General features: G+C 37.7%; 1 protein-coding gene across 1 annotated transcript in view; it reads right to left on the bottom strand.

Annotated features, from left to right (window-relative positions):
* Positions 1 to 23,025, bottom strand: part of FRY (furry homolog (Drosophila)) — a 153,591-nt gene that overhangs the window by 112,052 nt on the left and 18,514 nt on the right. The window contains exons 3-10 of the mRNA XM_009327862.1: positions 18,397 to 18,450; positions 9,879 to 10,018; positions 7,795 to 7,885; positions 7,313 to 7,392; positions 7,115 to 7,195; positions 5,299 to 5,467; positions 2,732 to 2,824; positions 2,539 to 2,637 (exon numbers count right to left, since the gene is read on the bottom strand). Of these exons, the coding sequence (XP_009326137.1) occupies positions 2,539 to 2,637; positions 2,732 to 2,824; positions 5,299 to 5,467; positions 7,115 to 7,195; positions 7,313 to 7,392; positions 7,795 to 7,885; positions 9,879 to 10,018; positions 18,397 to 18,450 (807 nt within the window). The remainder of the gene's footprint in view (positions 1 to 2,538; positions 2,638 to 2,731; positions 2,825 to 5,298; positions 5,468 to 7,114; positions 7,196 to 7,312; positions 7,393 to 7,794; positions 7,886 to 9,878; positions 10,019 to 18,396; positions 18,451 to 23,025) is intronic.

Consider the following 23,025-nt stretch of genomic DNA (forward strand, 5'->3'; position numbering starts at 1 on the left):
ATGTCGATACCATATTATTTGCATGTCTACACAACATAGAAGTAACTTAATACAGCTACTGTAAACTTAAAGCTCTAACTCCTCCATTTTGTGCAATACGTGTTAGCTGATGTAAACACATTGTTAAGTAGTACAATTTAAAAGGAACCTTTCTCTAAAGTTGTTACAGATATGTTTTATGGATGAACTAAAAACAACCATATGTCTACTTATAGCAGTATAATAAATCCAAAGATGGGCCACAATTTTACAGACTCACAGGGCTAATTTCTGTCAGTTAACTGAGAAATGATAGCATGGAAATAACTAAACTTTATTATAATAACAACAAGACCCACAGAGATTGTTGGGACTTGTGAATGCTCAGATGCCTATTACTCCTCAAAATCTGCAGTCACAATATTTACTGAGAGACATGTCAAACACCCTAAAGAATTGTGTTAAAATACAGGCAATGCCTGCATCTGCTGGTAGGTACATCTTGTGAAGTGAAAAATAAGAAGAAACAAGGCAGAACGTAGAAGTTCAAGTAATGGAACCTGGTCTCTTTGTCAACACTTACTCTGACACTCATCTTGAAAATGTTACACTAAAAAGAATAAGCTAAAATGCACCTATTAATTTTGAAACTGACTTTGCTATTTCAGCAAGACTTTTGTGTTTCAGTTGTCATGCTAATATACCCAATCAGGATTTTAAAGTTATTAGTCAAAAATAAGGTAACTTTATCTTAAAGACCAATGATTCTCAAAATTAACCCTAGAATTCTAATTTCAGTCACAGCTCAAAGTATAAATACACCATAAACCCCAACTTCTGTTCCTGCAGTATATAACATAAATTGTCTATAGCTAGGTTAGACCTAGTTTCTTGAACAAATGGCAAATGTACATTAATTTTTATTTTTATAATCTTCATGTCCAAAATACATATGGGAGAGGATAACTGAAGTCTTCTCACGGAAGACTTTCTTACCATATTAACATTATGACTATAATAGTTGAGTACTTGACAGGATCACAGAGTTCAGTAACATCCCAAGAATGTTACGACCCATCCTAAGAAGACCCCTAGGAGGGAAGACACAAATCATCTCCTGGAGTTTCCTAATTGTCTGCGTTCACTATCAAGAGAACCTCAACGACTAGCTCAGATGAAACACTTTTAGATAGAGAATGAGGCAAGATGAATGCCCCCATCCGGCCTGTACAGTGAGGGTACTGATTCACAAAACACTGATCTTGGAAAGGAAGGTCCTCTTCAGACTCTAAAGAGTGTGCTTTCTTCCTGGAAGCCTGAAAATATGCACTGCAGCTATTTCTGCCAACTGTTTGCCTTTCCCCTCCTCCTCACAACGTTTGTATTTCTAATCACACCCTCACAAGAATCTATTCTATTTTGTCACTTTTAACTATGTAGCCTCCAGTGTGGTACGTGTAGACAAGCAATCAAATGCAAAGCCCCAGCTGTGCAATCCTTTCTCAGGCATGTAGTATTGACTTTGGCAAGTACGGCCACCAGTTTGGGGAAGTTCTATTTAGTGTAAAAACTGTACAGCAAAGCTCCTACCCTGCTGCAGTTTCAACAATGTCTTATTAACTCGGCAGAGTGGAATAGAGCCACACAAACACAAGCAGAGTGAAATCAGAAATCCATCCCCAGTCTCCCACTAATTCAAACCGGATCAGGACTGTGCTCCAGGGGATGTCTGACTCTCCCTGGGACTGCATGGGGACTGGTGTAACGGCAGCAGAGAGCTCAAACACACTCCTGCAGTCTTCCCAGCAGACTTGCTAGCGCTAGTGACCAGCATTTGCTGAGAGCGCTGGGAACAAGGAAGCCTTTTTGACTTTCCCATAGAACGAGGGAGGATGAACGACAATGTTCTTTACTTAAAAGGTCCAAGACTTCAAAACAGATTAGCTAATGCTGCAGTGCTGACGTTCGCTGACCCAGTTGGAGAGACAGACTGCTTAAGGCAGCCAGCGTCAAACTGACTCAGATCTTCATTTAATTCAGATCAACTCATGCTTCCAAAAATACACCGCAGTGCCACTGTTCATCTCACAAGAAAAAAATGAAATAGGGAGCTGCACAGTAGCCAAGTTACGGATTTAAAATGGCATGTGTTATACATTTTTTTGTTCCTACAATGTGTTATTTAAGCTCCGTGAAAAAGTTGTTCCCACATTCCTCATTTGTTCTCGCTTGACAAGAAGTGAACTCTATTCTTTCTCCTCGCCTCCCAATGTTTACACATAACAAGTATGAGAAAACCTAACCGTTTAATAATCACAGACCCAGAAGCTGAAAACATCTGTTTGATTCAGACTGATTTTGATTGTATTCTGAATAAAATAGAATAAAATACTGTTATTTTCTGCAAACACAAATACCTTCCCTGCAAATAGAAATGTATTGGTTATAAAGCCTAATGCAGAAAAAAGTTTTGCAACCAGTTCTGGGAATTTCCCAAGACTCTTGCTCAGAGATATTTCTGACAAAGAGTTTTAGCCTCTGCTTCTTAGGGTTACTAACCAATGAGTGCTTCTTTCGTGAGGAAAGTTCAAGTGTTGTATCATACAGGCTTTCAACAAAGTTCCTCAGACAGGGGACATTCACTTCATTTTTAACAGCCTGAAAGAAAATTTCATATTAATAAAACACTATGTCACAAGCTGTTTTATCTAATTTAAAGAAATTATGCAAACAACCTGAAAAATGAACTCACAGCAGCTACAGGGACAAGAATTTCAACAAACAGTCCTGCCAGTGCATGCTTGATATCTTTGTCTTTAACTTCAAGGAAATAATGTGCACATTCCTAAAACAAAACAAAACAAGAAACATAAATTGCTTATCAGCTGGAATAAAGACCTCTAAATGTTTGCTGAATGCATGTGAAGTGTCAGTGACTATTTTTATCTTGCAAATCCCACAGAAAACATTTGTCTATTAACGTCGAAGTCCGCATTTTGCAGCAAGCACAAAGCAGGACATAAGTCAAAATCGAGGATCTGTTACTCTAGCCATGATAATCCACAAATTCCTGCTGTGCCTGGTGGTGTTCTGGGGATGGAAAGGGAGTTGGTCTCAGGGGCTGACCTCATGCCTTCCCTGTGTATACCTTCAGGAGGAAGAGTAAAAGCATGGACTGCTTTACACAATGCTCTGGGAGGCCAGAAAAGGAACATACTTCTCTGGTAAGATACTCAAGGGAAGGAACAATCTTACTGTAAATATTTTGGATGAACTTCACTGCTAGGATCCATTGCAGTTTAAGGGTCAATACAGAACTGTGCTATATCAGGGAAGAGACCTGTGGTGCAAACCACCACAATTTCCAACCTGCAATTGGGGATTGAGAGAGAAAGTTAAAATGTACTTTTGTCCTAAACATGGAGCAAGCTACTATCTACACAGCTGCGCTGCTCAGGAAGTGAGGGAGGGAAGATAAGCATCCACCCACTCTTGTGTTTCTGTACAACTTCTCTGAGGACGACAAATCACGTTGCTCCAGTTACTTCTTCCTCTCTGGCGCCAAGGCCCAAACAGCCACTGACATTACAAGGATGTTCCCCACTGACCTTTTTTACTGCACGTGCATGCAGAGCAGTTTATACTTTAGACCACGCATAATTTTTCCTGGCTGCAATCAGGATTCTACACCACATGGCTTCAGTCACTCTGGCCATTTCTGCTACACAGCTGAGGCCCCTGTGCAAAGACAGTAGCCTCCCTGGGCTGCTTCTGCACTCCATGGTGGAAGACAGGCTTTTCTGGAGTTCGCTCCTGAGATTAGCTTACCCTTTGAAAGTGTCTCTCTCTACTAGAGCAGAGCTGGTGTGACAGAGCTTGTAGCTGACGCACTGCATGCAGATACTCAAACTAACGACTGATGGCCCACAGAATCGAATTGTTAAGTGTATTTCACCAAACTGAGCAAAACTACATACACAGTGCATCTTATGATGCATTGTAGTATATATAAGAATTAATTTGGTGCTGATATACTGTAGTCATGAGCAAGGTAGAGATAATTTGCATCCCAACTTTTAGTCTACTATACGGGAGCTTTACCACTGATTTCAATACCAGTGAACGCTGGATCCCAGCAGTGCTGTGCCATAAAGCTATGCCACAAAGCCATTCACTCATATTAGTCATGTGCACTGAACACACACTACTTTGATACCTTGCCAGCTCTGGATAACTTACATTAAGTCAGCACATACTAAGATGTGTTCACATAATGAAGTGCAAGGTAAGAAGAAAAATAAGCTGTTCCTGTGTTGTTAAATATCTTCTAAATATGTTGTTAAATATGCTTTAAAACACATTGCAAAATTGAAATAGAATGTGATTCCTGCTCAGGATTTAGAGAAATGGCTCTGTGTATCTGCACACATGTGTATTTGTATTCCAATGTCAAATCCTTACTTGTGGGCATCTAACATTGACTTTTTACTCCATTGACACCATCAATAAGCTGATCTTTACATGGAGGTTTACATAAAACGTGTATTTTACTGCATGACTGGCTACAAACCACATAGCCATGATGGTGATCCCAAGAAAAAAACGGAAATAAAAAGGTTAAGCTAAATAAACCTGCTGATGGAACAGAACTCATTGTATATTACCAACAAGAAATGTGGCCTTTTAAAAATCCTTAAACATAAAAGATTTTCTTTCCTTTTACAAAATGATGTAATCTGTTAATTTAAAGCATTCATGATAGTCAAACTATGCTCTGTACTAGTGGCTCTCAAACCAGGGGGGTACGGAATGCACCCTACAGGAAGGGGGGTGAAGGTGTGGTGGAAGGAGACAAATACAAGGGAAATTCCATCCAGCTTTTGCCTCAATTCTTTGTCTCTTCCTCTGTGTTTTTCTCTATCAGAAGTTCCTCTCCTCTCTAGCAACTATGTCAAGTGTGGAAGATTCACTTTGGAGGCAGCGAGCAGCTAGGGAGACATAGCTAGGCAGGGACACAGGGCAACGAACAGCTGTGGGATGGCAGGGTGGAAGGTCTGGAGTCTACAGAACCAAAACTCTTTTTGTTGGAGGGTGAGATGTAGGGACTAGGGGTATAAGGCTGATGAAAAGTTGGTATGGAATGATACACTCCAGGGATTGGAGACTGGAGTGCTGAGGTTCAGAACAAACAGAAAGTAGCTGTACATACATTTATGTGGGAATGACATATGGAAAACCTCCTGGAGTATTACAGGAAAGATGAAGGGGAGCCCATTCTAAAAGGTCTGGGAACCACAGTTACATACTTAGGAATTTTACCTGCATAAACTGAAGAGAAGCTTCAAAGTCCTCCACAGGATACATCTTAATGCGAAAGAATTTCATTCCCATTATAAGACTGATAATGCTTTGAACTACATATGGGCTTTGTTCTTTATGCCGTAACTCTTTTAACTCCGCCATGAATTTCTTCTTTACAGCAGGAAATCTATGAGTTCACATTTGTTAGTTACAAAGAAGTGTAGATTCACATTTGAAATGTATTGTGAGGTAAAGAAATGGGAAAAAACCTAAAGAAGATTCAACCTCAGTTGTAAAATACCATTTCAGTCAGTATGTGAAGAGATTTCTTTTTGTTTGCTTTTCTTTCACTTCTGATAAACTCAGAAAAGAAAATTAAGTGTACAGCCTGATCTTAGTCCCTTTGGATAACCATATCTTCCCAATTATTTTCTTACCACACCCCTCTTTTACATAAGAGCTAACAATATCATTAGAATAATCCCCTCACATGTTTTTCAAAAATCCAAGATGAACAATAGTTTTCTTGCCAGTACATGCAATGTTTTCAAAAGAAAATGCTTAAATGATAACCATGAAAGTATTCAGACAGGCTATTCCTCCCTTCAGGGTTTTTCTAATAGCCATTACAGTAACACTTAAGCATTAACTATGACAATTTGGGATGGGGTGGTCTGTGACCATTTTTGACCCCCCCCAAGAGTCTACTGGAGGTGTCTTTTGAGACACACTGTCCATAAAAATAACATATAGGAAGATCATCCAACAGGATCTCCTGTCCTTTTTGAGACAAAATGAAAAGAATGTCATTTTCATGGGCAGGTGTAGCACGTAACAACCTGTTGTTATCGCCTCTGATAGGGAACACAGGAGAGTTGAAAAAAACAGGTTGGCAGGCCTTCAGCGGTAGCAACATCTTAGCAAGGCCCTTCAGAATTGGAGGAGAAAAACAGTATTTATGGAGAACAGGTATGTTTTGTCTTTGACAGTCAACTTCAAGCTTCGGATCCAGATGTCACTTCCCCTTTTGCCTTTGACCCAGCCAATTTAGAAGCCCAGGTAAGGCCTTAGCTGACATCTGTGAAAGTCATATGATTTTCAGTAACTCAAACTGGTTTGCCTACATCAAGCTAAAAAAATGAGTTTGGTTAAGTTGATTGGTCTTTTAGAGCAGACTCGCTCTCAGTAACACCAAGAAGTCAGGAGACAGAGATCACTGACACAGATCCACGTTGGGGCAGTAAATTTCACTCTTCTGCTTAGTTTGTGTGATAGGCATATGAGACATTATATAGGGTACATGAGCTTCTGAATCTGTCTGCTTCCAGATTCAAAATTTAAGACCGGACTCAACAAAGTGTTTTCTGTCTTTACTGTGCCATCTGCGCTAAGAAGTGCAGGATGAAGGATTCAGAAGCAGTTGCATTAAGTTCTAAACGGAAATAACTGCAAAAAAATTTAAAATGTTGCTATGTTGGAGTATAGCCATTTTTAGGTTTGCCCAGCTAGAGAAAAAATAGCATATAGAAAAAAGATTAATTAAAATAGCTCTCTTCAGCCCTTTGGGCTTTCCACAGTCGTCATCACTGAGATAAGAAAAATAATGCTGCTGTAGTCTAGTTGAATTTATTTGGTGTCACTGGGCTAGATGCAGAAAGTCTGTGATTCCCTAGAGTTCTACGCTCTAGAACACTTGGATGAACAGAGGGCCAGTGAGCTGAAATGATTTATTCCTACACTATCTTTTAAGAAAGCGAGAAAATCAGAACATTCATATGCTAAGCAAGTAAAACTTCTCAGATTTCCATTATATATGGTATTCAATTTTACTTACTTTGCTTGAGCTAGAACACCTATTACTTCTGCATACAAATCTGCAACAATGTGCATATTTCCAGTGTTAGGACCAAGGTACCTAGCAAGAGACAAGAAAGAATTCTTGGCTGAGAAAGCATCCTGCTTAAACCACTACAATTCAAAAATTCAGCAAATAATTTTTTTAATAGAATTTTTGTGTGAAAATGAGCCTTACCCTTCTTTGTATTTAAAGTGCTTGAAAGCCAAGTTAATAACATCATGTACCAAACTGTCTATTACAGGATGAAGTGGAATCTGAAAACACAAAGTAAAACATAACCGTTACACATATATTACACTTCAAGCTGCATACCTTAGTGCTTGTATTACTCCTGGGTATCTCCCTACACAAATATGGTATCAGCTGACACAGCATCTAGCTAACAAAGCAGCTGAAATGAGCCAGCCATTTAAAGTTTATTTAGTATTAAGAGAAATACTTTAGCTCCAAAGATTTGGCAAAGCAAAGTCTATATGAGCACAGAATACTACATATCCTACAGGTGCAAGAAAGACAGCAATAAACAAGCATGCAGGGTGTATCTCATGTTTTTATTAGACTCTTAAAGACGGAAATAGAAAGAAGAATCCTAAAATTAGGTTGTATTGGTAATTTCCATCATTTATTAGTTAATTAATAATTTAAGAACTCCATACCTGTTTCAAAACTTCTATTAATACTAAAGAAAAAATAAAATCAATAGCCAGATCTCTTCTCTCCATTAAATAATCCCTCTGCTGTTCATCACTGCAAAATCAAAACAGGAAACACAATATTTAGGAGATGTGTCGTAATTCATATTATATGTCTTTCTCATTTACACAAATACAGATAACAGGGGATTGTGTTCTACTTTTTAAACTGCAGTCCAGCATTTCAGAAAGTAATGCACTCATATGCTCTATAAAATCTGAGATAAATAGACCAAATCTAACTTGTTACTTTCACCTTCTTTCAAATAGTTAAATGTCGCTCTCCATTTCCTCCCTCTTTTTTTCCAGTTTAAGATCAACACAAAACTTTCTGAAGAAAAAAACCAAAACAAAACCATGTAAACTTTTGGATTCTATATTCTAACAAATGGTTTTCATTTCAATTTCGTTGCTGATGGCACCATTTAGACAGTTCTCAATTACACTTTGGAGACAAACATAAATTATTTTGTGCTACCAAATTCATATTTAGACTTGTGATGGATTTTGAAAAATGCTGCACAAGTACCGATGGAGAATTCATAACCAAACTACATTCTCTTTTTAAAACTGTTCAGTGTTATTTTTTTAACTTTGTCATCACTTGTCAAACATTCAAACGCATTCCTTGTGCAGAACAACACAGAGGAATAAATGTCTGAGGTGAGTAGCTTGCAATACAAATACAAAAAATATCCATTTGGATCACCTGATCACAGTTTCAAACTGTACTGAAAAGTTAACATGAAATATACAATACTTTTTAAAAATTAGACATTAAAGGGACAGTTCTGGAGTCTGTTTGAAGCAGTTACCACTGATTTCAGTGAGATCTTTGTTTGCATAAATTCAGCACAATTCTTATAAACATTAGAACTTTAGTTATTTCAATTGTACTTATGTGCCTATAATAAAGCATGCACTTAAGAGTTCTGCTTGATGAGGGATGAAATAAATTATTTGTATTTTGGTTTTCTTGGTTTCACATTAACTGGAGAAAGGACTGGTTATACGTTCTTTCTGTAACACTATGAATTGACAGAGTGGCCTTGGTTGACTGCTAAGCTGACTTTCAACTAGATTTTGCATGGAGTTCCTGAAGACATCTATTTATGAGCAGGTGGTCCTCTAACAAGTTGAGAGAAAGAGGCACTTCAAGGCAAGGATTCATCTCATGCAAAAGCAGACATCTAATTGATGAATCATGCCTTCATATTGCCTACTTCCTATTGTCAGTACATAAAGAGTCTGGAAGAGTCTGATTCAGGTCCATGTCTACCTTGATATTCTAAAACTAGCTCCTACCCCTTCATTCCAGCAACTATTGCCTTCAGTAATTACTGGATTATAACGTAATCCTAATGTGAAGAATTGCCTATGCATTTCCAAACACCAGGTCTGCCAGTGTCGATTCTCCTGCTGCTTCATTAACGTGTGTAAATGTAGTACCAAAGTATTCAGAAAACCAGTAAGTTTGAAGAATATACCTGTACCAAATCGTCAGACCTCAATACAAACAAAGACCAATGTGTTGCCTTATCACTGAGGAACTACTGATATGTCATAAGAGATCAGTATATTTGTTTGGGGTCTTTATTTTTGTTCGCTTGTTTGTCTTAAGAGCTAAGTCAATGTTGCTAAAGCTCTTTGACTGATTCACAAGTTTTTGGATTGAGGATAGATGCATGTGAAATTTCTATGACTAAGCAGAATGCTGTATAAAAAAAAAATCCTTCAAAGTGTCACAGAATTATAGCCTGCTCACATGAGTAAAGAAGACAGACACAGTTTATACAAACCAATACTTAAATGACATTACAGCTTCCAAAACAGCAGTAAGAAACAGTGTTTGAACTATCAGGAGCATAATTTTAAAGACTCAATTACTCCATCCATCTAGAAGCTGAGAGAAGAGTTCCAGGAACAAGCAGAAAAAGATGACAACAACTTGCAAATAACTGTAACCTCACCAAAGCTGATTGGCAAAATGTAATATATTTTACCTTAGAACCTGTCAATAATGTATGCATGCATATTCAAAATCATACCTTTTGGATTTAGTACTGGTTCTTGGTCTGTACTCATGAGATTCATCTTCTATGCCATTCTGTCTTTTATACCAATCAAACAAAGTGCGCAGGATAGAGGGTAGACAATATTCTGAAAGTGAGCTCATTGAGCTTATTACCTGTGGGGAAAACACAACAAATCAACATATCAACTGGTGTTCAAGTTTCCCCTCCTCCTTAAAAAAAAATACAAATTCAATGGTTAGGCATGTTCTTTCTTGTTTTCATCTCATTTTCAAGATCCATGGTATAAGCAGCGACTTAATATTCTGGATTTCCTGTTGAAACATAAGCAGAAATACAATGATGGGCTGTATGTCGATGGTGTCTTTCCATTTATGATACTAAAATGCATTAAAATTGTGTATCACATCCTACAACACACCAGAAAATGAACTAGTTCTTCAAGGGGCTGATTTTTATTTGTTACATAATGTTGATTTGAGTTAGAGCACATTATAAGGAAAGAAAAAGCGATGAACTAGAGGTACTGTCTCATGGGTTGTATCTGACTGCTGGATGCCTCTCCTGAAGCTCAGAATGTATTGACAAACCCCACAAGCTCTGCAATGATCTTAACCAACTCAACGTGCAGATGCATCCATCTTACTATTAGGCTGACAAACCCGATAACTTAGACTTCTCTTTTATATGTAGGAAAATATTTACAGTTTCCCATGTCTTTGTGTGCACAAGTAAGTAAAACATAGTTTAAAATTATTCCTTAAAAGTTCATGATTAAAGAGCTCTAGTGGCATATTGGAAAAGAAGATTACTGATCATTTAGTATAAACTGTGTCACCAATTACAGAAATGTCACTGAACATGTTACTACTGAACTATGACTTAAACTTCCTATTACAGGAAACCATAAAGCTGCAAAACATGAAAAGATCAAAAGCTAGGGTGAAAAAAAAACCCATTATTATACAAGAGGATTATATATGTATTGCAACTGAATGTTCACAGCTACAGCATTTGTGTACATTCTAGGAAAACAGAAAACAACTATTTAAAATAGGAATAAATTACTGATGTGGAGATTTGTCACCACCTCAAGATCACAGAGGGCTTGATCCTGTGAAGCTGAGTAGCAGGAGCAAAGTGCTGAAGTATGTACTTCGTGTCAAATACATTGATTATTGTCATTAACTCTGCCAGGTTTATCCATCTGCTTAAACTTAAACCAGCACGTTTAATGCCTTGTGTAATGTCTTCTGTAAGACCAAGCTTGTGTGAAGTCTGTGACTAAGATGAGCAAAACTGGGAGACTGAGCACCTTACATAAAATTCCCAAATGTTACTAAAGCCTTAAATGACAACTTTTGTGGATGACAGTTAGTTTAGACCAGTAACTCCGATCTCTTTTGCAGGTTTTCAGCCTCAGAATTTAACTAATTGACAGTGATGTTGTGGTCTAAAGTTAATGAGACACTTTGAGGATAAAGTATTATTGTTTTGATTGGATTCAGGAATTATGGCCTAAAATTAAACATAGAACATTAGAAAGCTATAACAACTGCCCCTGTAAAAATAAAAGTTCCTATAAAAGTACTATTTTAGGAAAGGTTTCAATCCAGTGTTTCCAATGTGGTTTATTACCTGAAATATGAAACAAGTTGCTGTGGAAGATGGTATGAAGGCACTGCTTGCAGCAGTGACAGGAGACCTTTCATGAAGAATTACTACAGCAGCCCTGGCTCAATTATACCAAAGCCTTCAAGCGTAAGACTTCAGGTAAATACTTAGAAGGCATGAATCACCTAGTGTCAGTGCAAACTATTCACTACCAACTCAGGGCGCTTAGACATTTCAATCACTTCTCTGTTGTTTTCCAAAAGTTCTTCTGAAGCTGGCATAATGCCGGTTGTTAAATATGAGATGCAGTGAAAAAGGGTTTGCCGGGGAAGGCTAGAATAGACGTAAATATCTTTTAAGAGATCACAATATGTAACTGTAAGTGAAAAGTTATTTCAAACAGCTCTTCCTGCACGTTCACTGACGTGTATCAACGCTGTTCTCTAAATCCCAGCTACACAATTTCACTCACCACAAAAAGTCAAAGTGATTCCTGTTAAATCTCCTCAAGCCATACTTTCTCTGCTGAATTTACAGTGTGTGTCTTTAGTAGGGATAAAAAGGTCAATATAGCTTTTTTTAAAATCTTTCTGTCATTGCACTTTTAAGACAGGAAGGAAGGGTGGACTGGGCAAAGACCTGGCTCTCAGGGAACAGGAAAGGAGGGAAGTCTAGCCAGCGCGTTGGTTACTCAGCCCTTTCATTTACTGGAAGTAAGTCCAGGAGTGAGATGAATTCTAGCTCTGTGCTGCTCCTGAAAGGGAGTGCAGAGATGTACAAATATGTCCTTGTTGCATAAATGATCATGTTCTTCCATCATAAATGAACTACCTACTGTATAGCTGAAGGATAAGAAAGCTGCACAAGTAGGGAGCTGTTTAAAACTTGTGTTCACAGAGCATTAAATATATTTTATGTAAATGCTTAATATTTATTTTGGACTAATATGTAAGAGTAAATTTAATTAAATTCTGCCCAGATAGTTTGCTACAATTTATATACTTTCATAAAAGTCTTGCTATATTGTCAAAATACAAATATAAGAAAAGTTTCCACTAACAGCAGATAGATGCTGATTATTTTTTTTATGTCACATACAAATTTCTATGTGCTTTAACAGCAAATATATTAAAAAATGCATTCAATTTCCAACAGTATCATTAACTTATTGGCTCTGCATTTTTTTCATATACCATATATGTCGGTATGTATGTTAAATGTGCATTTTATTGCCATTTTAATAATGCAGAATTGCAGTACTTCATTTTTGCATAGTGTCGGTTTATTTTTTGTAAATCCATTATTTGCACAGTGTCTGCATATTCTGTCTTCAAATTGTTAATGTGTAGATTCCAAATAATGGACATTAGGAGTGAGATTTTACACTTTCTATCAATGCTACTGAAAGCAGAATTCGATAAACATTGTCTTAGCTATATTTAGGATACCCATAGCCATGCAATAATGTCTTCCCTTCATTCAGCCTTTTTTTCCACTTCATGCATGTCTATAACAAAGCCCCATAACTACAAACAATACAGATTCAGGGAAAGTAACAGCTGCAATGAAATCCTTGCTCCTTGAAATCAACAGCAAAACTCTCATGGACCACAGTAAGACTGGGATTTCACATGCAATATATGAAAATAGGGAGATAAAGTTAACAATTCCTATTCCAAATACTCTAGACTGGGGCAGGGGGAAGGTGGAAAGGTGAACTGCACTAAGCTCTAATCAAAGCAGCTACATGCTCTAGTTCTGTTGGACCCTTTGAGACAAAATATTTTCTTTCTGCTAATGACAGATTTCTAGATAAGTCAACTCTAATTGAAAAATCTGTAAAATGAAACATTAGGAGCAAATAGTGCAGTTGTGTTTCTGTAGATCTCCTTTCATTCACATCTCTGTTCTAAACATTTTTTTGGACAGTGCTATGAAATTAAATGTCCCTGGGAACTGCTGAAACTGGTAACTATTAAGTTGGACTCACTCATTTATGGCCTTGGTTTTGTGAGTAAAGAAACAGGATTTTTTTATACCATAATTTTGTAGATGGGTAATTTCACCTAGCTTGCTTATACATTAGGAATGTACACAGCTATTTTACTGCCAGAATAACAGTTTACATGAAAACCCATTTATTTCTAGTGTGCAGCAAGTTCAATTCTGAACGTGTTACCTTTAATTTTGCCTTCAGATTTACTTCTTTACACACTGCTTCAACCTAAACCTCTGATCAGGAGCCAACGGTTGGTCTATGACCCCATCACCACCATTTCTTATATTTCCTCTATCATGTGCCCTTCTGCTGGTGAAGAAGGACAATGCGTAAAACACAGGGGAAGGGAAAACACAAAAGGGGCCAACTGCAGTGCTACTGCAATGATGATGATACCATTATTCCCTTACTACATCTAATAAATATAACATTAGATGGGAATAATTATCAGCATGTCATTTACCACGTTTAGCCTGTTATGAAAAAGGGATACAATCATTAGTATGTTGCTTAGTGTGTTATTTGTTTATATTTGTATTTTCCACATTTTTTATTATTAGATTTTTATTTTCCTTTTTTAGCTCAACCTATTTTTTGTTTTCGTCTCCTAAAAGTATATAAAACATTAAATGTTTTTGCTTTCCAATCTGTATTCTCCAACCTAGTGCACTTCTTAGAAGAGACTAGTATAATTAAAATGAGCACAAATTTTTGTGCAGTTTATGCTGAAACTCTTGCAACAGGCACCTCATATAGACAGTTTCATATGAAAACTAAGTCTTGCTATTAAGTTTTCACTTCCATGGCCAAAACATTACATTAATTTTGTATTTTCATATGGAAAAATGTCTGCAGGTTGGTCCAAGATTACACAGTGCCCTTTTTCTGCCTCCAGTGTTTTCAGTTCCCAGAACATTTATATACTGTGGTAAGAACAGAAGATACTTCAGTAGGGGCTGAGAAAAGACTAATAAAAATGTTTCCTTGGGTGAGGATAAGCCTTTTGATCTTTTCATGTACTGCAACTTTATGATTTCCTGTAATAGGAAGTTTAAGTCATAGTTCAGTAGTACTATGTTTAATAACATTTCTGTAATTGGGGACACAGAGCATGCTAATGCTGGAGCAATAATGCTCTTTGCCAATAGGCAACTAGAGTTGTCTAATCAAGAACTTTTAAAACATGATTTTAAATATACTATAAAGATATTTAAAACCATGTGTAAAAACTACATCATTTCCTGTATATATTTTCTTTACATGCATGCACACCTAAAAAGGAAAATACAGTCAGTGTGAGGAATCCAGTTTGTTAGGTTAATGGTGAGACATTCTGCAAGTCAGGATAAGTAAGATTACTTCATACATTGCTCAAGATACTGTTATGAGTTTGAGGAGGGTGATGCAACTGGCAGCCAGACAGAGCCCATAGGACAATACTGTCTGCCTAACAGGAGACACTGACACTACATCCATACGGAGAGAAACAGCTCTGCCTGTGCACAGTCAGGTCCCTAGACGCTGGATCCGTCACCACCATCACAACTAGCATTCCTAAAATGGTGTTTGAGAACGGGCAGGAAAAATGCTGGCTCTCAGAGAGCCAGAGATAAAGCTGTTTAGAGGAAGTAAGCAATGCTTTCAGAATTGTTTTAAATGGTTCGGGGGTTTCAATGTTAAACTTGATGCTGATTACTCTGGGTATCTAAAGTTCCATTCTGCTCATTGTACGTTACTACAAAGGGGTTTTTTTGGCTGTTTTTTTCCACCTTTGAAGCTGCCTTGCAAAAGGCAAATTTTAAATCAGGTCATGCCTTACTTTTGCTGCTTTTTACTTTACAGTTAGAAGATACAGCTCAGATATTTTAAAGTGACTAGTGACCTGGTCAGTTCAGCATCACCTATCAATTTCACTCAAATTGAACAGAGATAATTTTGATAAAGTCAAAAAAAGAAAATTAGGTTCCTTTGACAGTGTGTCCTTTTCGATGCCTTAAAATTGAAAGTCAAAATTATTAGACACCCCTTGAAAATGTTTGTTAATGGGGATTCTCCCTCTTTTCCTCCTTCATTTCTGTAGTAAAAATGTCAGGAATGTCATGTGTGGCTTTTCCTGTTTTTGCTAGATAACTTTATGTGTTCCAGGAATAAATACCAAAGCTTTCCACACCTTACCTGAAAGGGAGAAGCAAGGGATTATCAACCTGGTCTTCCTTCATCCCATAGACTCTTTAAATATTTGAGTTAACTTAAAAAATAAAACTTAAATGGTTTGACTTAAAAGCACAGGCTCTCTTACTTGGATTTCAGTATCATGTGGAATCATGATCTTCAGAGTTTTCCAGGTAGACCACACCTTCATTTTTAATATCAGCAAAATTATCCATATTTTCATGACAACTTTGTAATACTGACATGTTATCATTTGCAAAACAGCTTTATGACACTGACATGTACTGGCCTAATCTACTGAGTGAAGCATGCCAAGTAAAGAAAGACTTTTTCCTCTATCTTCCTGTCTCTACTCTAGCTGAGTTCTACCAAATCTCTACTGTGTATTACAAATTTTTGAATGACAATCTATCTACAATTTAGCCAAACTAAAATGATTTCTGTAAGTATGAACCATGTTCTTGAAAACAGGCTCATCAGCCAGGTACATTTCAGGTTCCATCTCCCAATCACAGGCATACATCAATCCCAGGAGCACTAGAACATCTCAAAATGATCGTGCTGTTCATGCAGAAAACAATGTGAAACCTGAAAAGGGAAACATTCCCAACAACTCAGGCTGAGGCAGACAGGTAGTCTGAAGATTTCAATCTGAATAGTTTGTTTGGAAAATTTCACAGAACTGAAAACAAGGTTTTCTGACAGGACGCCTAAGGCATTCTCAGCTCTATATTTTTCTATCAATTTTACACATAGGTAGGACTCTAGATATGCAGTTAGAAATATATACAAGTGTTGTGTATATCAAAATTTGCCTTTGTTTTTTGTCTGTCTTTCCCCCCTCCAACATTCAGAGTAAATTGCTGCAGTAGGAAATACATGGTTGTTTCACTCTAGGAAGCATTTGCTGTTCTCATTAATTGATCTTGACTTAATTGTTCAATTTTCTGATACTTACAAATAACTAGGAGAAGCATAAGTCTTCTAATTCTTCCTTGTAAAGAGCCACAATTTGCTTAACCATGAATATTTAATCAAATCATGGCCACCCATTATGTGTTTGTTTAATATACTGCAGAACAGTATCACAAGGTTTGCATATGGGTGGCTTAATTTGTTTTTCTTTCCCATTTATGTGTGACACTCTTCCCACAGGAAGGAAAATATATATATATAAAATTAAGGTCAGAATACCACAAAAAATGTCATTAGGGAGCTAGGGAGCACTCACAAAGCAGCCTCCTTTAGCTGGCTCCCTTGTGGGCTCTCTCTGTGGTCAGCGAGGCAGACAGGGAGCTCCCCAGTGCAACTCGGAAGTCCTACCGTTCGCCTCCTGCTCTGAACAGCCCTCTAAGCAGGCTACCTCTCCCCAAAAAGCAGCTACAGAATAACCTAGAGAGCATCACTTTGTCAAGCTAATATTATGAAGTGAGCCTTTGTGAACACCAGTGGGGTCTCACAAGGCATCTTTGCTTCTGGTGCAATGTATCTAATGTCCCAGAAAACACAATAAATGTGTTAAATTCCTCCGAGGTTCTGAAGTCCTACCCATACCTATCTCCTCTCCCAAAGTTAAGTTAATCAATATGGTACCTGCAGCTTATGGCATTAGCCACAGCTGCTTTCAGAGTTGTTGCTGCTGCTGCTGCTTCTGCTATGTCTTTCTGTCCTGTATTTCTGGCACCGCTGGCAGCACAGTGGTGTGGGCAGCCATGGAGTTAGCAGCAATGGCGACAGCAACGACAGCTGAGGCAGGAATGGCAGAGCAGCAAATAACTTTGTTGCTTATGATACACCTTGCGTTTATCCCTCCTCTTTGTTGTGAGTGAGTTTTGTGAGTTTTGTCATCCTTTATGCAACTTAAAATCTTTAGCACCTATCTTTCTTTATTTCAAAACAGGTTACTTATGCAGGAATTTTTTCTAGATGCTTTTTTTTTTTAAGAAACAGACTGCTGACAAAAATTAATTCTCTTATACCATCATTAAAAAATGCGTATATTGCTGTTGGTTTTATTTTTATACTTGTCCCACGTCACTTACATAATCAATTTACTAATCTAATGCTAGATATACATTTCATTTTATTAATTACAATTTTATTGTTTTATTAAATGAATCTAATTAATGATATAAATTCTATTTTAGTTTTTAATTCTTTTTCCCTGCCAACTGTTTTTCTCTAATTATTATTTACCTTGTCATATATAGGCATTTATCCTGACAACTGAATTTATGCTTAATTTTAAATACAACAGGTTGGCTCAGCCTATGTCAAGTGCAGCATACATTTAAGTCATGCTGGGTCACAGCTACAGAGACAAAACTGCAATGAGGCTGACAGCAATAACAATGATTCTAAAGGCCCTCATGTTAACCATAAGAGAAACCCCGTAAAAGAAAGATTGGGGGCCATGTGCCTGTTTCAAAAACCAGATATTCTGGAAAAATACAAAGTTTGCTTCGAAACCTCCATCAGGGGAAACAGCCAGGAAATAATACATGTGCCTAATACATTGTAAAAAGCACAAAGTTCTATGGCAAAAAAATACTGAGCTTGAAAACAGTGGAAAAATCCTCCTAATTTAAAAACAAGAATGGTTAGGCAAAGCACTCATCATTCTACTAAAGTACATTGAGAGATACTGCTTTTGCAGTATTCAACAATAGTATAAGGCCACTAGACTGCCCTCCAAGTATTTGTCTTACAGCCTGAGGAATGGAAATAACATAATTTCAAGTGTCTTACTTGATCAAACTGGGGGTCTTCTCCTCGTTGCAGAGATTTGGTCAGTGGTTTCTCCTAAAAGAAAATATATTAAAATGTATTACTTCAGATCAATACTATGATATATTCTATCAACTTTATTATTATTTTTCTGTTAGATTTTTGGTCACATAATTTGTCTCCTGACCAGTTTCATGCTGGAGATGCTGTTTGTTTCATATGCAAAGGAGACCCCTGCGTATGACCTAATACTGACAGAGTGTCTTTATGTCTTTAGTGTTTTTCCAAGAAAGAAAAGGATTATCCATGTATTACACCTGAGTTACTTGGTGCTCACACTGATGATAAATTCTTTCAAAATTCTAAAAAGCACCTGGTGTTTCTTCTAATACATAAGCAAGGAGCTCCATTTAGCTACATGATATACCTTCGTGTTGTAATACTACCAGGCAATACAAACATGACCATAGATACAGTGCATCATCCAGCGCATACTGAAGGAAAGGTGATTTCAGAAGAATCAAATACCATAGAGTTCATTTTTAAGGAAGATAATTGTGGAAAAAATGGCTGTATTACACACACACAAAACAAAGGCGTTTTTGGAATGGAAGCAAATTTTCAGGACACGTTCTCGGAGTACCTAGGAAGGCCAAGAAGAACTGCCCAACTCAGAAAGAATCCCCATGTGTGAACATCCATTCACCTTTATGGCTTTTTTGCCAAGCAGGCACAATTACTGAGGCATGTAGAAGTACATAGTCCTGTATTCTAGATATACGCAACAGTATACAAGACATGAATCTCCTAAACCGCAATGAAAATAAACAATACATGAAGGCAGATGACAGGCTGAAAAACACGTCACCATCACAATTCTGCACTGAATTGTACTACTGTTCTGGTGTCTGAAATGTGCCACCGTCTTATTCTTCTGTAAATCATGCCTCTTTCTTCTTCTACAGCTGCAAGATCGGGGCTCTCCCACCAGCTCAGCATGAGATTTTCTGTTCAGCTTTCAGCAAACTGTTACACTCATCAGCATCTGTTAATGTATCAGGCAAAATACCATCACTGCCGGGGGATGTGAGATGCAAAACAAAGAAATCTGTAAATCTGCTGAGATAATGGAGTGGAAAGACTTGAGGTGGTCCAAAGATTTCTCTTATTTAATGTTTCTTTCTGGAGAAAATGTTGTCCAGTATAATCTGCTGACTGATTTTGAAATTAATTATGCTCATCCACTTGTAAGGCCAGCTGGGAAGGAGCTGGCTGCAGGGTGACAGCAGTATCCCCTGAATACCTACCAAATAGAAAAATCAACAAAATGTTTTCTACTGAGTCATTGATTTATCCAGGACAGTCATCAATACTTTGCATTGTTATCTCTAATGTCTACAGTGACTCCTCCAGGTTACATTAAGGGCACAGCAACTACTAATTAGAACTTTATGACAGATTATTGGTAACGAACAGAGTAAAATCTTGTAGCCCAGAAGCAGACACATGACATCACCCCACCTGCAGTCCTCCTCCTCCTCAATGTGCGGCGGTCTATTGCCGCACACTGAAAGGGACAGCAGATAATCTTTCAAAAGTAGCGTTCAATTTATTTAAAAGATTCTTAAGTTTTCATAGGTGCTAGACTGAGAATTAGTGCAGGTTAGGAAAAAAACCACCCCAACACAATCTTTTTTTTCATTAAATTTCTGATTCTGTTACAGAAGGCTTGTGTTACCACAGAGACATTTCTTAAAGTCTGTTTCAATAAGAAGGGCTTTAGCATCCAGAAACTTTGTGTTCCAGTGCCCAACACTCCAATGCTTGGCTTTCAGAGTAGTACCTAAAATCCTGCAGAAATGCATTCAGTGTTTCAGGCAGAAATGAGGTGTGGGATTCCTCATTACGTGCTTATCTGTAAGGTGGACACAGCTAAATGAGACAAAACATGCCCTGGGAACCCAGGTCTGGAACTGCAATCCTGAAAATGTCCTAATCACCTGTTGCCTACCTCTGGAAGCACGCACACCTCACAAATACTTCAGTTTCTGACGATGATGTTCCCCAGGGACTGTGTTTCTAAGTTAGTGAAGATCCCTCCATTTTCACAGGGCCATACAACTCATCTCTTGCACTCTCACAGGCAACTAGACCAGGGCTTCCCAAACCGTGGTACATTCACCTAAAGAAACCGTTCACAGGCCATGCAACAGGCGTGGTTGCAGCAGAAGGCAGCCCTGGGATGGAGACCAGCCAAGGACACCTAGCAAAAGCCAGGAAGGGTTCTGCTGCCTTAACTTCTCAATGTCTCCAGTCTAGGGCTTTAACTGAGACCTTTTTCTCCCCTTCATCCCATCCTGCACCTACTGCTGTTCTTGCTGCTTCCCTTCTCCTCGCGCTCTTGCCAGGCAGCAGCTGCTGCTGCAGCTGTCTCTGCCTCTTCTGCATCCCCCTGTTCGTGTTGCTGCTGTTGCTGCTTTTTCCTTGACTTTTCCGAAATAACGGCGCTGCCACTGACTCTGCCTGCAGCGACTGCAGCGATGGCTCAGCCCGGCTGGACCCAAGCTGCGCCCGTGAAGCCAAGTGTCTCTGCACATACTCCCTGTTCCAGGAGCAGGGCGACCACGTCAGAGCAACTCATTGTACCCCTGCAGTGAATGGCAATAACCTCAGAAAATTATATTTGGGGCTTGGAGATTTGAGAAAACTCAAAGTAGAAGTTACTACTATTTACTTTATTACTAATGATGAGTGTGAATAGGTAATGAACTGAAAAAAGACGAAGGGCCAGATACAAATATGTTTTTTGGTGTCCAAGTGCTCCTTAAATACAAAAGGATGATTGCTTGCATGATGAGTGTAACAAGTGACCATGTCAGGAAGACACTGCTGAGTAAATTCAAAGACAGCTCAACTACATGCAGGTGCTTCAACTGTCCTTTGAAAACCACATTTGCTCTTTATGCAATAGATAATTTCTTTTCATCTATTGTAAACAACTTGCCTATTCTATACAACTTAGTTTAATATCCTCATAAATCTTACCATTTCATTTTATGTGGTATTTTCAACATTGTTGCTATGGCAGCTACTATATAAAATATATTTATACTCATGGTAGACATTTTCATTATATACCAAAGGTTCAGGACTGGCAAAGACAAGGTTAAAACATATAATAAAGTGAAATTGCCTCTGAGTAATAGATTCCATAGCAGTCTATTTACCCTGGAGATACACTTATTTAAAAGTTTTTAAAAAAATATTAAAAATGTTTTCCAGCCTCAAGGCACTATTTTATTTTTATTTATTTTCTTGCCCACCCAATTCAGAACTGGCAAAGAGGCTCTTTTATATTATGAGTTGACTCTGTTTGAGTCTCTGTAGCTATAATACATTCTACAGAAATGTCTTCCAAATCTTGGATGAATAGGTAGGCTGAATTTGGAGCCAAAGCCTACAACCACAAAATATGAATAAAGAAAGTTTTGATTAATCTGAAAGAGCCCATAGGTTTCTGGGCTACAAAAAACATCAGAAAATTTCAGAAGCATGGACTCTCAATAATAACATTTCCATTTTTAATCCCTAAGCTAAACATCCTTATTTCTTGTTTGAATCGCTGCCTTCCATTGTATACTCTGTATTTATTCACGCTGGAAACTCCCATTATATGAATACATGTTAGAGATAAGCAGTAAAGATTAGCAAAGACAATTTTGTATTTCATATTTGAAACTATTGCTTTTCAATAAAACTATCTAAACTTTTTGCATCGCCAATGCTTACAAAATGCTCACCTAAAAATTAATTTCCTTCCTCTGCCTCAGTGCTGTTGTGAAAACATTAGTAGAATATAATAAAATAGAATATGTTGAATATGCAATGTCAAATGTATATTTTGTCACATTTGCATGCACTAATTAAATGTAATATTTACAATTTATCTAAAAAATAACATCAGTGAAACCCCCTATTCACATAGACACACTAAAACATTTCTCCAAAGACTGTCAGCTACTTTTAATGGTTAATATATTAATGCTTTTTCAGGGCTGCTACACAAATATAATTGGGTAAATTTACACAGGAATAGCTTTTCTCGACCACCTGTCACAGAACTGAGTGTTCAGGGAAACATGAAAACAAAAGGATGTTGTAGTGCCTATTAAGCTTCACTATATCACCGTGTTATAATGATATATAATGCCCCTTAAAGTTATTTCGAACCTCAGCAACCATTAGGCACGTTATTCCTACTGAACTACTGAGCTACTGACTTGGGTACTGTATTACTGACTGAGATAAAACCCCTCTTTTTATAAGAGCATGGAGGATGCAAGGATATTTTGATACAAAATGTAACTTTTGCACTGCATGCTCAAAAGCAGCCACACATACTCTACTGAGTAGTCTGCTGGGATGGAAGAGTCACCAAAAGGAAACAGCAGAAGAATGGACCTTTTCACGTAAAATGGAGTAGACATAGACTACATTCAACTACTACAGCTAAAATATATATAAAATGCATGTAAGCACGTACTTAAGAACCAAAAAATCCCCCAGTGTAATTCTTTCCTGCTTATGATGAATCGTCACGTAAGCCCCAAAAGAAATAGAACATCTTTGTATTATATTCTTTTCAGCAGG

This window comes from Pygoscelis adeliae, unplaced genomic scaffold, assembly GCF_000699105.1.
Source record: "Pygoscelis adeliae isolate BGI_AS28 unplaced genomic scaffold, ASM69910v1 Scaffold14, whole genome shotgun sequence".
Classification (NCBI taxonomy): domain Eukaryota; kingdom Metazoa; phylum Chordata; class Aves; order Sphenisciformes; family Spheniscidae; genus Pygoscelis; species Pygoscelis adeliae.